General features: G+C 38.3%; 1 protein-coding gene across 1 annotated transcript in view; it reads right to left on the bottom strand.

The window, feature by feature from the left end:
- The window catches only part of LOC135239256 (AT-rich interactive domain-containing protein 3A-like), a 55725-nt gene that overhangs the window by 36641 nt on the left and 332 nt on the right, over positions 1 to 18752 (bottom strand). The window contains exon 2 of the mRNA XM_064307801.1: positions 17432 to 18082. Within this exon, the coding sequence (XP_064163871.1) occupies positions 17432 to 18082 (651 nt within the window). The remainder of the gene's footprint in view (positions 1 to 17431; positions 18083 to 18752) is intronic.

The raw sequence follows: 18752 nt of genomic DNA, 5'->3' as shown, positions 1-18752 counted from the left end.
CGTGAGAGCTCTCATTAACCTCCCCCATCCCAACCACTCCCTGCCAAATCAACAACCAAGGCCTCTTTGCCTGGCTGTCAATGGCACCTGACAAACAGGCTGGAGATGGCTACCTCTTTCATGAAGACTTGAAACATCTTTTATAAGCCATCAAACAAAGATAGCCGAGGGCACACAAGACCGCAGCACTAATTAAATGCATGTCCTACTTTATTGGGCAGGCCTGTGGGGTTGAGTAGCCACTAAGCCTTGAGCCTAGCTGTTGGTTCATATCAGGATGCCTCTTTGTGTATTGCGTTTGATATCTTCCCACTCATCCTATGTTAAAATACACTTTATGACCAAAAGAATCTGGGCACCCCTTGGTCTGGGACTGTTTTTCATGGTCTGAGTAATGTAATGTCCAACCTCACTAGTGCTCTGCTGGCTGAATGGAAGCACATCCCGGCAGCAATGCTCCAAAATCTAGTGAAAAGCCTTTCCAGAAGAGTGGAGGCTGTTACAGCAGCAAAGAGTGAACAAACTTTGTATTAATGCTTATAATTTTGAGATGTTGAATGTCAGGTGTCCACATACTTTTACATAAATTTTCTGACATTTTAACCAAAGAACAACCAGCCACTGACCATAGGAAATGCCAAGCACAGTGAAATCTTATCTTATTTGACCCTAATTTCAGGAAACCTTCACAAGTAGATAGATGCCAAGATTAATTTGAGAAATACACTACAAAAGCAGCTGTGTTTTACTTCAGTCTGGCTTGGATAGAAAGTATTAAAACTAGGTTAGCCTGTAGAAGCAGTTTTAATTTTATTACTATAACCTAATTTATACTATTGATGGATGGAAGTCAGGTGATAAATCAAGTGACATGGATCTAGGATAAAAAGGCAGGAAATACATTTGTACCACTAATTGTATGCTAATTTCTATCAGAAAATCTTTTAGAACACAATAGTAAGGAACAAGTGTGTGAAAAGGCAACAAATTTAGCAGAGGTCATTTGTGCCAGAAAGTCATCATGACCAAATACGATGCAGTCTAAGAGCTTGGATTCCTATTATCTAAAATAAAACCCTCCTAACATCATGCAAGGAATACGAACAAATAATCATAAGAATATTTCAAATTTGATGAAGGGATGGAGTGCACTTGAATGGAGACGGATGGAGGAATGGCAGTACTTAAATTTATGACTGACTGCCACATCATCAAACACGAATGCCATTTCCTGCCAGAACTATTGCAGACATGACAAGCGACTATAGTGTATCCATACAACATAAAAAGTTTGTTTGTTCCAAGGCAATGTATCAATTGCCATGAATTATCTTGCTAAAGTCAAGCATGGAATACCCCATTGTTTAAAATACAATAAGATAGTTGATTCAGTACATATATTCCGATGTGAGATTGACAAAATAGCAAAGATGTATCTGTGTTAGATAACATACTAATGATATTTTAAGAAAACAAATACTCATACAGTATCTGGATATTATTTGAATGAGAAATTTGGTCACTTATAGCCAGTCATGTAGTAATGAAGGAAAAAGTAGCAGTAATACAAAGCAGGAAGCAGACACATATCATGCATGTCCATTCTGGCAGTTGGAAGTTATGTACCATACTAGTTACAATATTTTCATTACAACTAGAGACTGACCAATACCTTTGCCTGAGGATCACGCAGGTAGTTATTAAACTTTGCATGTACTCATTCATTTTTAAGCATTACTAGCCTATTATTAGCCTTACTCTCAACTAATCACGTTGTCATCTGATCAGAGGAGATGAGAGAAGATCCCATTGAAGTTTGCAGTACATTAGCTGAAATATACAGGCAAAGTCAAAGTGAAAACAGGAGCATGGAATCACAGCAGGAGCTATCTGGAGGGCATCCCAATACAAAGATGTCTAAGTCAGGTCTTACAACCATGATGATTTCACATGACATCTATCAGATAGTACTGACAGAGAACACAGTAAACTCACCCATACCAAGAAGAAGAAAAGGTTCTGGCAAGCGGGCATGCAGTGTGGCATACTTTCAGTGTACAAAGGGCTACCGGTATAGAAAATGCTTTGTGTTTATAGTTAAGGTACAACAGCGGAGCCTGATAAGAAACAGTAAATGATGTCACCGGTCAGTGTAATGTTCTCTCTGCTATTGTTTGTTACCTGAGTTTTTGTGATTTGTAGTAAATATTAAACTAAATAGTTAGTTTGAATAGCACTTGCTTCTTCTGGGCCTGAAGTGTTGGAGGAAAGTGCCCTTCGGTTAAAATAGATTTGTTCCAAGGTAGCAATTTGTCCTCTTAATTGGTATTTTAGCTGATATGCACCTTTTGTTTTTCCAGCATTTGAATTCAAAAGGTTTATTGCGAGTGAGCAGGTCTGGACTTGTGCAAAATAGCTATGAGCTGAATGGTGGTATTTTGAATGTGTGAATTTCATTTGCCTCCTGCACGCCTTTATGGCAGTGGCTTTGCATGAGCTGCTGAAGGCTAGATAGATGCCATTTCATAAACGCAGTGACAGGAGGGTCTTTGATATGGAGTTTTTTTGTTGTTGTTATTTTTACAGTCATTCTGGTTGCTCTCCATGCAGGAAGACGTGAATGAAAGCAGTTCAACTTTACGCACAACCATTTTTTATTGCTCATCTGAAAATGATCTATGGCACGATGCCATTTGATTTACAAACTGTGGCATGTTAATGATCCAAAAAAAAATGTGGCCAACTCGTCATGGTGTTTGCTGATGTATGACAAATAACTAACCACACAAAAAGGAAGTAAATGGGTGAAAGATAACTTGCAAACCACCTGGTTTCATACTGAAGTGTAGCCTACCAATTACTGAAGTACTGGACATGGGACCAGAGCATTTGTACCAAAATACCACTACCTAGCCAACATTCTAAGTGATGCTACAGTTAAACTGTAAGAAGAGTGTGGAGTACTCCATTTTATCTCTGCGGCCAGATCTTCATCACGTTTCCCTTTCTCATTAATCTGTTCTTTTAATCATCTATTTCCCAACGGAGTCGACTGATCCAGTAAAGACTCCACAAGCTGGAAGCACTGTTTGCACGGCCAGGCTAGATGTAGGTGATAGGTCATCAGATTCAGCTCAAGCTAAACAGAAACAAAGTGTCAGCAGGCCCTTGTTAGATGTCACAGCAGCGAATACAGACAGGGGCTCATGTTACATGGGCTGCATTCTTAAAGTGACAGGATCACATGGAGTACGTACAGACATGTGTGGTAACATTACAGAATGAAACATGGCACAATACAGTGCAGTTTCGGACCTTTAAGGCCTACTGTCATGCGCTGGTTTATGTAGGTACATTTTTATTTAGGATTTTAAAAAAATACTTGAAAACAAAACCATCCCAGTGGCTTCAAAAGACAAACCCGAGGCATTATTAGCAAAAGACAATAGAAAGCCACAAACGTAACAATGGTTATTTGACTTTCTGCTCAACAACGGTTTTTCCTGTTTACGAGGGTAAGAGGTTTAATAAAAGTTTGTTCATTTCGACATAGTTCTCCATACAATAAATTTGAATGCACACATTCATTACTGGATGAACGTGTCTTCACAACAATAAGATATAAAGGCATTAACTCAATGTGATTTGACTTGGCTAAATCCTACCCCAGAGCTGTTCTATCGATAGGTGTAGGCTGATTGTTCCCAGCACTAAAATGTTTATTCAGCCCATGTGGTTTGGCCATTTCCTCTCAGTTATCTGTTATAAAATTTTATTAGCAAGGGATCACCCCCCCCGCCCCCAAAGAGGGCCAGTTTGTGCCTCTCCCGGGGCACCTGGTCCGTCTGACGCCAAAAACAAGAGCACTTCATTCATTGCTGACGCACTACAAAATTATATAGGCCTCCGTTGGCTTTTTCAAAAGGGGCGAATATTGATTTTACGAGCCCACGTGCACAAGCTTTAACAGTTGGCCAGCCAGTTTCTTATATATGACAGCATTTATCCAGAATGCTAATTAGTACAGGGACTATAACTTCTCCAAAGGAAAATGAGTGTATGCCCATGTCAAAATTAATTTACTTAGCACCATTACGTGTGATGCAAGGAAGACTGCCTTGTGTTGTCTACGGAAGAACATTTCCCCTTTTCCCTTTTAAGATTGTAATTAATTATGCACCAAACCCTTTAATTCAAACCACCCCCTCCCCCTGCATGCGCATGGTTTTCAATCAACAGTAATGCAGCTTCAACTTACACAACCCATATGTTTTACAGCTGTCATTCTTAACTTAAGTGAGAGGTCAAAGATCTTATACTTTCTTCAACGTTAAGACCATTATTGTTAAATTTGAAAGACAGAAGCGACAATTTTTCCATGGTGCTGACTCAATTCCGAATTCAAACAGAGTGTGGGCTGTCTATTGAGCATGAAAATCACATTGTCTACCTCTCATCATGCATGCAATGCATTTTCCCTTGCTATACGACAAATAAAAGAGGGAGACAAGCACAACTGTCCTTCCTTAGACATGTTGGAACCTGTATTGCACATCAGGAATTGTGTCTTCTCTCAGTATTTCATTTCAAACTGAAGGAGGACAACTTCATTTTTGGCATTTTTCTACCTAAATTATTAATATAATCTTATATAATTTAATATTGCAAATGGTGCAAGCATATTGCTTCATTTAAGCCATTTTCCAAGTCTCTGTGATGCTCACATCCTGAATTATAAAGCCTTAAATAGGCACCTCTAAATGGGTGAGGATTGCCCAGATTTGGCATCTGCACAAAGTTAAGATGTCGGATATGAGTTAATGGTATTAATCGAATTGTGTCTTCCCCATTGCTTTTTTAATTTACACATACTATAACCTTACTAAATTGATGTTGGTTTTGAAAGGTTAGTCAGTAAACCTCACTGTTGAAGGCAAGCAATTTCCGTAAGCCAATTATCACTACAATTCCAGAATCGCAAACAGAAGAAAAACTTTGGGGAAAGTACAGCTTGTCACCAGCACAATCAGCATTTATGTTGTGTTGCCATGAAAACCATAACAGAAGTCTTTAAAAAAAGTAACAAAAACATGCAGGGGAATAACATAGCTATGTCCAAGGCGTATGGATTTCCAGTGAGGCTTTTCATGGATCTAAAACATTCCCAAAAGGTTCTTTGCCCAAAAACTAATCTGCCTGAGGTGTTACTACAATGTGCAGTGTTTACAAATTTAGTTCACAAATTTAAGCAAATATTGTTTTGGCTCCATCTGAAAAGACCAGTTCCATACATTTTTATTAGTTGCCGGAGTTATACTGTAGATAAAGCTTAAGTTGTTAAGTTATATTAGCTTAAGTTCAGTAAAGTATATTCAAAAAACATGTATATATCTTCTTATCATTCTTGGAGAACCATCATGTATAATTGCTCTATGACTGTAGTTTTGTAAACAAACAATCTATTTAGCAACACGAAAACATATTACCCTCTTTACGAATAACCTGACATTATTTGTAGCACTGAGGATAGACTACTGTATATTTGGTCTGCTCATCATGCACTGAGGATAGACTACTGTATATTTGGTCTGCTCATCGTGCACTGAGGAAGGTCCAAGGACCGAAACGTTGGCACGAATGGCTTTTGACCGTATTTTTTGAACTGATGTGAGTGAATAAAACTTTTTAATCACATATGCATAAGTCTGCAGCGTGCAGGTCTTTTTGAAACAGATTAAACAAATTTCTACTGGCCTATACACTTCTGCCTAAATCTGCTTTTACAATGCGCAAAGAGATCAGCAATTTTTAGAGCAGCACTTCATTAAGTCACCCACTTCATTCCAATTGCTCAGGTTCTGCCTCCCTGGCCCCTTCGCAATAAAAATACCTTACATCCCCCCCTCTCTAGTAAACATAATGAAGAATGTGTGGCAGATGGGTGCGTGGTGCTGCAAGGGACAATACGTGTCTGTAAGTCATGGTACAAGCATGTTTAATTTTTTGTAGTCTGTTTTAAATGATACTTACATTGCAGTTAGTCTAAATATTGATATGATCTTTATTTTGTTTTATTTACAATCAACTTCATATATTGAGGTAGTTTTTAGAAAGGATTTCAGTTTTTACTAGGAACCATTAAGCATGTTACATGTAGCAACCTTAAACATGACACATTTAAATCTTAAGTAAAAATACTTTGTTTCATAAAGCTGCTGTAGTCCTTCTGGCACAAAAATGGCTGCCGCGCATCACCCAGGTGGGTGCTGCACATTGGCGGTGGCTGTGGCGAGTTTCCCCCAAAGTTGTGGGCTTGATTCCCAGTTGATGTGCTACAGTAATGCCCCTGAGCAAGGTACTAAACTGTAACTGTTCAGTAAAAATATCCAGCAGTATAAATGAATTGTATATAAAATGCAATCTATATAAATCACTCTAGACAAGAGCATCTGCTAAATGCCAAAATGTACAGTAACATTCTGTACTCTATTCACCGACAGTAAAATAAATTGTTTTATCTGTTAGGATTTTACACCCACTCTTGCCCTAAGTTGCAACTACAATCTCAAGCCTACACTGCACATATACACCAAATTAGTACTGACTGGAACGCATTTGAATGCTAAACCACATATTATAATATTCACAAAATCTTCAGTGTGAAAATATGTAAATGCATTTGAGTATTACAATAAATAGGATAATGTTTTTCACACTTTATTTATTGCAGTGTGGGTACTCCATTTATATAATATCTCAGGATTTGTGATAACCACAATTTCAAAATTCTCACGATTTCTCATGAACCGAAACCCTCATACCTCTTCTTATTAGTAATTATAAATTGAACAGTATGTACTTTTAGTGTGTACATCGTGTTGTAACACTGGGGCTTGGCATTACAAGATCATTATCTACTGTGTTGAGATCACTATCCAGTCACTGTGAGTCATACATCTTGCAAATTGTACATACTATCCTTTGTAGTATATATATATTTTTAAAGTGGTTGCTTTATGGAAGTAACTCAATTTAAGTGCTAATTTTTTATTCTATTTTATTTTTTGCAGGTACAACAGCAGAAAACCAGCATGGATACCCAACCTTCTGGTTACACGATGATGGCATTCATTGAAAGAGAAGTCACGTTAATCCCTCTAATTAAAATAGAATGTCTCGGTAAGTATTACAGCTAAAACATTCTGGATGATGTAATAAGGGTGTGACAGCCTCATAATTTTGGATGTCTGGCTGTAAAACCAGGCCTATCTAATGCAAAGCACACCACTCCCTTTTTGTAGTCTCTGTTGTAATAGTGATCACAAAGAAACTGCAACCTGTGAAAATGAAGACAATCCAATGGAATAATCAAACTGAGCCACAGATGTGTGTTTGATCTGAGCTGTTCTCAGCTCCCGGGATAGTCATAATTTTGCCCCCTGGCTTGTTTTAGTTGAAGTTGTGAAAACGATCATACCCACACCGTATGAGTCACCCGTTAAACTTAGAACGATTTCTTCCACGCGCTTTCCCACCCTCACAACAATGTATTGTTTTCCCCTCACCTCTTGAAACATCGGGGTTGCATAACATTACCCAAGCCAGATTCCTTTTGCTGATAACATGCGCAGCAGTGTTTACAGAGTAACTACTGCACCAGTCTATTGCCCTGGGCATATTAATCCTTCCTGTTTTTCAGGACCTGCTGTGCAAGATCTTTTCTTTATAGTACCCAGCCAAAATGGTCAATGCATCACAAAGAAGACACATGTACCGTGTCGTCTATTGTATTAATGTTCTTTCTTGTCTCTGCCTGTTCATCCCCCAATAAATGTCAGACATGAATGTAAACAGAGCATAGCAAGATAATGCAAACATTAAACATATCTACACGTTTACTCATCTCAGAAGTTTCATCTGAAACCATAAAAGGTCAGGAAAAGTAAGGGACCTCAAAGCAAACATGACTCACATTACATGTTTTCATTTCAAATGCTCCTTATTTCCCTTCAGACTTGATAAACCGTCTTTACTGCTACAGGAGCAGGCTGTGTATTCAGGGGCTAGCCACTGTGCAAACATTTCAGATCAGCTCAACGAGACCAGAACATGGTTTTCCCTATTAATTGCAATGGTTTCTTGGCAACGACAAACTTGAGGCCTGCACTTCATTTTTCTTTTACTGAACAAGTCAATGTTTCTTGCAAATGATAGGGAATGTAGTCCATTGTTATGCTTAACTATAGCCAATTATAAAGAAAGCATGAAAACTCAAATGTCTTCAGAAGACTGCACACATTTTAGCAAGAGCGAGAAAAAAAACATTCAAAGTTGAGTTCCTTCCACTGGTCAACAGTGATGGTATATTAAGGCAGCTTGTCTCTACTGGCATGGCAACTTGCCAGGAGAGGGGAGGACTATTCCACATGGTGGAGGTATTTGAGTAATTCTGCTTAACCTTTGCATATAATTTCTAGCTATAAAAGATGGAAAGGAATGACCTATAAATGACCCAGGGAACATGTTGAGGCATTTTGTTTTAGGAAGGTTCTATTTTACTTCATCCAGCATACATCAAATTGTGACTGGTGAACTGTAAATAGGGGAGTTGGAAAACTGTCCTTTAAAAGATAACTATGCTGAACATAAATTAGACTGTTGACCACTGAGCTTGTGTAAAATGTGAACGTGCTACACGTGTACTTTCCCTGTGAAATCACTTTAGAAATCATGAAACAACCTGGTTTAATCTGAAACCAACCTCCTATCTCTTTGTTCTGATCAAAATATTTCAAGGGCACAAATGCAGGCTACATAGGCTACATTACTACATAGTAATTATAAAACAGAATTCAGTAAATGTAAAAATTAAACAAATCAAAAGAATTCCATTAAAAAAGGGCTTCTGATGACTCGGGTAAATGACTCTGGGCAAGAAGCAAGATCTTTGCCTTCCTTGTTTGTAGCTCATAGACTGCCCCAGTTCACATTCATGTGTAAGAATTTATGTAATTACACAGTACAAGGGATGTGTACTCCACATGCAAGAGAGGTTGGAGCCATTATACTTTTTACTAAAAACTCATTTGGTACTATCAACTGGCACTTTCCATTCCACACAATAACCTTCCACTTTTGAAACCTGGAATGGCTCAGAATAACATGACATACAAAATTACATTTTACATGTATTACATGTTCACTATGCCATACAATAGTAGGATTGCATTCTCTCTCCCTTTTCAAATAGTCTATCATAGAAATCATTGGACAATTTAAGGTAATTTCTCCCCATTGTAAAAAAAAAAACAAAATGCACGCACAATCACAACTTTGCATTAGGGAAATGGTTCCCTTCAGTATGTGTATAAGATGGAAATTTCCAACAAACAAAACTGATCACGCTTCATTACATTAAAGGGAGTTTGCTGACATGACACTGCCATCCCACACTATTCTCTCTACCAAAACGGTATTGTATTTCACTGGCACAACTGGCCTAGACTGTCAGATAACACATGCAGCCAATCAGCTTTTGTTAGTTTTGTATCCCACTCATTGCCTTGAGGGCTGGGCTTGGCAAGACATGAGAGTAGAGGAGGTTTGAGTGATCACAGTGAGAACACAGGATTTTTAACTGCCTAAATGGGAAGATTCCACTGCAACATATACCTGAGCTTCCCCAGTTCCCAGAATCCACCTAGGCTGCATTTCCATGACAGAGAATATTTTAAAAGGCAATTAATGATGTAAGCTGATGATGTTGAGCTGTGCACCATACATCAGTAGCCTAAATCCAGTTAAGACTTACTCATACATCTAAGTGAACTTTACTTGATAGAAGTGACATGCTCATCTTAAGCCATGTTCTGCAATTCGATAGTGAACCCCAAAAAGAGTTGCAATGTCACAGGCAGACAAACCAGCTAATAAATAACTCTCTACAGCTTCCACAGGCAGTATATGAGATAGGCGTCCAAATAAATAAATACAGAATTAAATATATATGGAAATAAATTAATAAAGAAATAAATAAATACAAAATAAATAAATGCAGATATATGCATTATGTCAGATTTTATCCATTAATTAATTTATTCCTGTGTACATTTATTCATTGTTACTTTTTTTTAAAAAATTTAAATTTATTTTATGCATTTTTGGTCCTCCATACAATCTCACATCAATGTAACTGGGCAGTATTATGCTTCATGTTACAGAAGCAGGTGTGCTTCCTTGATGACAGAACGGAACAATATTCCTTTTAATATGTGATTGTATGCTTATGGTAAGAAATTAATATTTAAATGTAAGCGGTTATTGTGTACAAAAGCATTGTAAGCTGCATTGATGAATGATGTTTACAGTGAGGAGAGGGGGGAGGAATTCACAGCAGGCGCCGAAACTGTCTTTCACAAGAACTTTAGCACACCGAGTCCTCATCAGATACTCACACCGCTGTGGGACTCTCAGTAATAAAATGATTGACATGAGAAGCCGCCCTGACATGTCTTTCTCTTGAACAGTATGGATTCATTAGAGATGGACTTTGCAATTCTACTGTCTTTGTGTCCTAGACCACTTCAGACAAAGCCATGGCCTCCAGCTGGCCTCTCAGTTTCCCCAGGGCCCACTGTTCTAATATGGCTGATTTTCATTTAGCACAGTTTCCTCTCCTGCTGGCTTTGCCCTCCATCCCCTATTTGTCACACACTCACATGCACACATACACACACACACACACACACACACACACACACACACACACAGGTATGGATGCACACACACACACCCCAATTGACAAATCTAATACTGGCCAAATACTGGTGCCCTTGAAATGGCCAACTTATCTGCTGCACCTATCAATCTGTACTAAGGGCCAATGGTTATTATTTGAGGAAGGTCACTGGTGTGCCAAAAAGCAAATATGGTGGAAGGTCAAGACATTGCTACATAACCTTCATAACTCAGGGTAAAATAAATTAATGATGGAGGAAGATGAAACATAAAGCATTCCATGTCACAATAAAGAGCTGGTGAAACAGAAGGGAAGATGTGGCATATGACTACCACAGCACAACTAGCGGTTAGCAAGCAGCCTCCCTCATAGCTGTTCAGCTAACGCACCTGTGTGGCCAACTTCCCTGGCTTACTTAAATGTCCACCGCTTTGGGAGGAAAGAAACTGTTTTTGTGAGCTACCGGATTCCACGCAGTCCGAAGTCTTCCACTCCCAGAACACTGCGCCAGACGCTTAACTGGAGCAGCAGGTTGAGCCGTAATTAAAACAAACACCTCAATCTCTGGGATTAGCAGGAGTTCATTTGCCCCCAGTTGATGTATTTGTTTAGCTCTCCCTTGGTGAAGCTGACGAGAGCCTTAATTCAGAGCCCCCCCCCCCCCCCCCCCCCCACCCGCAGCATTAACTCAATCTGCAATCCAACATGTGCTCTTACGTGGTTGTGTTTTAATTGTTATCCAGGGATTCTCACCAGAATGATACATTATAAGGACCATACCAGACTGCAGGGGCCGTCAAATATGTTCAGTTGTCTTTCGCTGTGGAAAAGACACAACCCTGAACAATCGATTGGCACTCTAAAATCCATTCAAAAAATCTAATGTTATTTAACCCAAAAACATTGCAAGAATACGAAAAGCCGTTATTCACCAGGAGAGGTAAAGGTTCATGAGGTGGGCTATTCCTTGAAACAGGAATATCTAGTACTGACCCACTGTCTGTTTGCAACACTTAATTCCACGGCCTATTACTCAAGGGCTACTCACGCTAATGATTACTGACGCTGCGGCCTATAAGGAGTAAATCCCTCACGTGTGAATGTTACTACACACTGTTGCCACTGCATATCCTCTTTACTTAGGTAACTTTAATATTATTTCCAGGGAAAGCCCGACAATACAGGGTAACGCTTTTAATTAGTAGGCACACAGGAACGTAAGAATACAAGCACTGCTTTTTGTTTTTATTTAACCTTCAATGATGCAGGGAGATCCTGTTGAGACCGAGGTCTCTTTTTCAGAGGAGCCAGGACACAATTCAATTGCTTTATATTCAGACAACTGATAATCCACAACCACACACAGAACAGCGCAGAATGTAGCGATTCCGCTAACATTAAAGACAAACCAAAGCTAAAATGCCTGAGACCTTGACATAAAAATACAGACATTTATGGCTGTCATCTAATCAGCATGTGCACCACATGTTATCAGTGATTACTTAATCTTGCATAAATTCTACACGGTTGTAGAGATAGGCGCAGAGTACAGATGTCAAATTCCCATGCCATACGATGGACCCTTTCAGCTGTATTCTTGCCTTCTGGAGCAGAAATGCTGAATTCTAATTAAAGTGAAACTATCATTAAGTGAATGAGGCCAAAGGTTTCTCTCTTTTAAAGTTTCAGCAAAACTTGCTTTGTCTAGTTTTTTTTTTTTTTTCAATAAATTATCAACAGCCCATAAAAGGTGTTAATATTTAATGTCTAACAGGAGTCTAGGTCAAGTGTACTATAGACTGGCATGTATATTGTGCCATGTTTGCTTTTCCATACATACTAATGGGAGAGAAGTGGCAGACCTAATAAAGCCATTCAGGCAGCAAGGAGACATTTTGTGAAGTGCATTATGCCAGATGTGGGATCCACTCTCTCAGTGCCTTGTGGCTAAAATAACATGAGAGATCAGATAGGCATTTCATATAGAAATATCATTAGGTTTTCCTAAGGGCCAAGTGATTCTTCAATCCCACAAGGTAGCAAGCAGACGGTTTGGGTAGCACAGACCGCAGCCTCTCATCAGCATTTAGATATAATGCCATGCCATTCTTCTTCTGTTGTACTTAAGTGTGATTTCTGATCAAAGGTATTTCCCTCTGCTGAATCTAATGCCTAGTCTGCTTTCTACCAGAATTCATGATTTTATAGAACATCTGAAGAGATAACCGTGTCCTGGAAGGCAGTGATATATACACTATAAGTATAGTGCTTTTTCTCTGAGCAACCTCTCCTATAATAGGTATCCAAGAAAATCACCCAGTAGTCAATGTGGTTGCAGGAGACGGCATGAACTGGGAAATCAAATCCTAGCTGCAAAATCAGCTTAATCCTAACATTGGAGGAATGTGCTTACAGCCACTATGGAGGCCTTATAGAAAATCAGGTGAGGAGAAAGTCCTGATTAATTTTTTTTTCTTTTTTAGTTGAACAATGATAATAAGTTTCTTTTAAGACCACGCCAATACACCAGATTATGCATTTTATTTTAACTGACATCAATATTCTGTTGGACAAAAAATCAATAATCCAAATGGAAAATACTAAAAATTAAAAACAATATTCAAGAACAGTATTCTCAAAATATTATCTTCTGAAAAAGGCATGTAATGACATAATAACACACTATACTATAGTGAATCAACTATATGAATCAGACACATCTGTATCAGAAACCGTTGAAACTGTAACAATGTGGCAGCCAGTTCTTCAATTACTCAGTAGTAGTAAAAATACAGCACACACACTGTATCCAATAAGTAGCATGTATCATGTATTCATGTATGACCCTCTGTGCAACTGCATGGAATACTAAAGAAACCAGCTTCTTTGCAATTAAAAAACATATGCGCATTAGGAAAGTTTAAAAAAAAAAAACATGTTAAATATACTACCACTTGATGAGAAAACCATCTGCTGATAAAACACTGCTTTGCGTTTGGAGAGCACTGTGGCATATGGCCCATTCATCACTACATGTATGAGCAATGGAGCAAAAGCCCTGGTATTCTTTTCATAATGTCATTCAAGAAAAGGCTGCATCAAACAAATAGCATCATAAGGCAAATCAATTAAACTTCCCAGTCACTCTCTTTCACTTCTCTGTGTCACCGCTAGCATAGAAATAATAGCACAGCGACAGACTTGTGTGCTATAGGCATTAGGCATTTCTAATGACAGGTCTAAGTTAAAACTAAAGTGCAGCTGTTGGATGCTTCTGTGCACAAATACAGGAGCCCGGGCTGAAACTGAGCTCTTCTCCATATGGAGAGTTTACTCCGTGCATATGTTTCAGCTTCGCCACAACCGCACAACTGCACAACTTAATGGATCTCCAGTGAAATGCACACCGAAACCTGCGTAATCAAGCAAGGGGGAAAGCTCGAGAAGTTAAGACAAGGAATCGCTTGGGTGGGAATTCAGACTGTGCGTGCATGCTTATTTAACCAGGGTTTCACTCTGCACAGTCATATATTCAACAGTATAAAACGAGTGTTAGTTCACTGTGGACAAGGCGTGGGGGCAAAGCCAGCTGTAGAGTTAACAATGGGCCCTCTGGAAACTGGCTGTGGATAAATTCTTGATGTTTTATAACAGAGCTTGTGTAATTGTAAGAGGATTCATAAATACATTAGGTCATCCTGTGATATTGTATAGGCTGTGGATTACTACTATAAATCCATATTCTAGGAATGAAATGATTCATTGTGCTAGCTTACAATATTGCTGTAACAACCAGCAACAGCCAGAGCTAGACAAAGCATTCTCTGTACAATGTCAGTGAGAATTGTGTATCAAATGTGTTATGTCACAAGGCATGTTTCAATGTGACTACGGACAATGACACTACTTTTCTGGTTAAATCGACCAGACCAAAACAACATTACAGCAGTCCAATATAAAATAGGTGCAAAAGTTTTAAGCTAACAACAATAGTATACTGTCAGTTCATCATTTTCTATGAGTATATGTCATTTTGCATTCCATTGCAAGAAGTGAACTTTCCAAAGTTAAGTTTTACAAGCTCAAAAAAAAGGTTAGCAAGTTAATTTTTTTTGGTTTGACCCTACTTTCCTCCTGTCTAAACCATATTCGTCTGATGATGTGTGTGTGCGTGTGTACACAAAGGAGAGAGTGGGAGGTTGCCATTCCTCTTGAGAGAACAGGAAATGTGTGGCCTTGGCAGCACAGAATTTTTTCACTTTTGTCACAACCCGAGGGACGATGAATAAGAAAACTAAAAAACAAGTCTAATTGCAGACAATGACTGTAATGTTTATATAATGTGGGTGTAGCTTTGTACTTCTTTATTTAGATTACTATTGTAGTCCGTTATGCTTTCTGGTTATTTACTGCATCCAACTGTATTGGCAATGCAAGTGTATGCCTGTCAATAAAGTCAACTAAAGGGAACTGAGAGAGAGTAAGAGCGAGAGTAAGAGCAGGAGAGAGAGAGAGAGAGAGAGAGAGAGAGAGAGAGGTTCATTAGCCGCGTAATGGTTTGGCTTGCTGCCGGCACATTCTGCCAGAGAGGGAGATCCCAGCATTTTTGGGCGCAAGCCAGTTTGGATTGCCACCAGTTCTCACTCTCATTTCCCTTTTTTTTTCTTCCAGAACAGCAGCACAGATGGGTCTGGATGAAAATCTATTCTAAAACATCCTTTACATCATTTATCTCAGTGTTGATATTAGTCTTTTTTTATGTATTCAATAATGGTCACTTACTGATCACAGGAACCTGAACCAATGATTCTGTCTGTAGTTATCTTAGTTACCTAACTGATGCGCCATGACTTCTTTACAAAATCCCTATCCCCGTATAGCCATTCACCAATAGACAGAGAAACACTTCAATTGCTATTTTTTTTTTTTAATTTTATGTTTCAGGGAATTGTTTTGCCCATTTTCTTTCATTATTGCAATGTGATATCTGCAAATTATCACCAATATGTGATGCATCATAATGTGAAATCTAATATTTAGAAGGCATGTACCTACTTAATAAAATTTATTTAATTTTTAAAAATTTATATTAGGCACTATTGCCTAAGATAAATAAAGGTGGGCTTTGCTTTGTCTTTTAAAATATCATGTTGGTTTATTTTTTTAGATTTTGTTTCCCTTTCAAAAAGATTTACTTTTACAACTTTGTCCATATTTCAAATATTGGTCCTGTTTCATCTGCTAAAATACCACGTATGCCTTATATTGTTTATTAAATTACTGGTTGAAATATGAATATCGATACAATAGTTTAATAAGAATCCGCACAGAGATGTAATTTACATAAAAAAATAATTTAAAGACTCTAAAAATTGCATGGAGCCAGCATCTATCATGATGCAAGAGTATAGGAAATATTTATAAGTAAAGTGTCTATCTAAGCATTTGGTAGCATCTTGATCTGATAAAATAGCAATTACCTTTACAATATAAGTGGATAATTATTGAAAATATGCTTGAGTTGACAATACACTTAGGTCTCTATTTAAACAGAAACAAGTGCCAGCTAAAGGTAATGATTATGGGATGGAATGGAAACAAAAATCAATGCATTTGTTGAAACTAAAACAAAAATATATTATTGATTAACAAAGCATACTGTTCAGTCATATGTCAATAAGAAATGTCCCCATTTACAAACTATTGTGTAATTTATATATTTTTCAAAGGAAATGTGATGCATTTAAATGTATATTTTTCGATTTTTTAAATGTTATACATATTTTAATTGTAGTTGTATCCCTTTATTTATACACTCATTCAGCCTCCAATGTGGTTCTTAATGCATTATATGACAATTGAAATCACAGATCACGAATTAAGGATGACAGGGTCATCCACCACGTACAAATATAATGATGCATGCTTATTCGAAGAGAAATGCATTTCCATGTAGATGAATGATTTAAATGAATTATTCAGTTGAATGCAGGAAGCAAATGCCATTAGCTGAAAAAGGGCCAAATGATAATAATTAATCAATTTAAGCGAAGCATTTTTCAACTTTTCAGCTTGACAAGTAGCATATATATTTTTTTTAAAACTATGATTATTATCGTATATTAATATAATCAACGGGATTGCAATGATGTGAAAAAAAAATAAATAAATAAATCACTGCACATCTATCGAATGCACATTTTCCCAAACGAGTCGTGCAGTTGCTCTCTCGCACCAGTAATTTTGTTTTTAAAGAATAAAAATGATTTATTAATGTGAAAATAAACTAGGTTTTTGAAAACAGTGCCAATTTCTGAATCGGAATTCCTGAATTCAAAACCAAATAGCATGTGGGGTGTTTTCCCTGAAATGCTTCACAAAGAACATGGCAAGTGTGGATTTTACAAGCTGAATACTAAAGATTATACGCAATCGCAGCAGGTGACGACGGTCAGGAGTAGTAAACTAGTTGAATGTTAATGCTAGGCTGTGTGACGTATCTTAGCTATTAAAATTAAGCTTAATTTTCGTGTTATTGCTGCCCAAATATCACTGCCGGGTACTATATTCCCGGTACACAGACTGATGGTAAACTTTAATGTTTTTATATCCCGGAGTGTGCACTTGATTCTTTCTTTTTTTTTACTTCGAGTTTTAATCTGACAACAAGCAGATTCTGTAGTGACGCCTCACCTGTTTAAACTGCTCCTCGTATGTCCATTCGTGCTGGTGTGTTTGTACGTGCGTTGCCACTCCTCCCGGGGACACAGATTGCCTCTGCGCGGTATACGATGGATGGCCGTCACTTGGAAGCAAATTCACGGTGACCCCTTTAGGGTCGTGTCTTTCTCGTATTTGTGGTGAGCTGTGTGCGAAGTCTTCCTTCGTGATTCTTTCACGTTCCAGTTCATCTTCTTCCAGATGCTGATTTTCGTCTTCCAAACCACGAGTATGTTCTAGTTCGTCATCCACATCAGAGTCATCCGCGGGCTCAGGGTACTTGAGTGCAGTTTGATGCGGAAGTGCGGAGCTTGTCTCCGAACGCTGATCAAGAATTCCCGCTGGGAATGAACCTCGGAACGCCGCCTGATATTGACGGAAGGCTATGGCTTGCTGTTGGAACTGTGACTCAACTATGGATCGGACTTCTTTATCTTTCTGTGTGTACCGCAACTTCTCCTCGAGAGCCAAACGTGCAGCCTGTTGTCGCTGGAGGTTTTCCATGACCGCCTCCAACTTCATGCCGCTGCTGGGCGGATGGGACTGCGAACCGGAGAGATGGTGGTGGGCAGAGGTTGTAGACACCAATAAAGGAAGGGCATTCGCCGAGGAGAAAGCTGTTTGCTAACCGGAGAGAAGAAATACCTGGATCAGATCGGATCCGTTTACAAGAAATCGTTTAAGCACCTTACTTATGTTAGAGTTAAGCCAAATACAGGTTGGATAGCCTAGATGGAATGGAAAACCGTTTTTAAAATTATAGGCCTACTTGAAAGTCCTATGGAGAACATAATGTAGTGAATGCAATGGGGAGTAAAGGAGGGGAGCTTATTAATCTTTTGACACAATACAAGTTCAGTAAATCATTTTACCAATCGACAGATCACATTTCCAGTAGTTATAACAACTCACTGCACTTTGCAACTATAAAGCTGTTTTCTCTAATGAGTTATAGCCGAATGATTCCATATGTCTTTAATTAATTACTAATTACTTAAGTAACCCAATTAGCGTGGATATAAAATATTTATATTTGCAAGGTTGTCCATTTTATACATTGGGATTTTTATCAGAAAACCATGCGCTGTGTATTTACTGTATATAAAAGTCCAATAGCTAGCCTATTTGCTTAGCATGCTTTACTGACAGTTAACACACTTTGACTACTATATAGGCTAAACAAGCGCCGTAAAAAAAAAAATTGCATCCGATTGAAATATTACACCTAGTAAGTAGCCTAACGTATAGGAAAACACATGTTGGAATCTGACAATGTCGTACTCGTACCTTTAAA

This window comes from Anguilla rostrata, chromosome 14 (genome assembly GCF_018555375.3).
Source record: "Anguilla rostrata isolate EN2019 chromosome 14, ASM1855537v3, whole genome shotgun sequence".
In the NCBI taxonomy this organism is placed as follows: domain Eukaryota; kingdom Metazoa; phylum Chordata; class Actinopteri; order Anguilliformes; family Anguillidae; genus Anguilla; species Anguilla rostrata.
The sequence above is the reverse complement of the archived record's forward strand: the minus strand, read 5'-3'. Positions and strand labels throughout refer to the sequence as shown.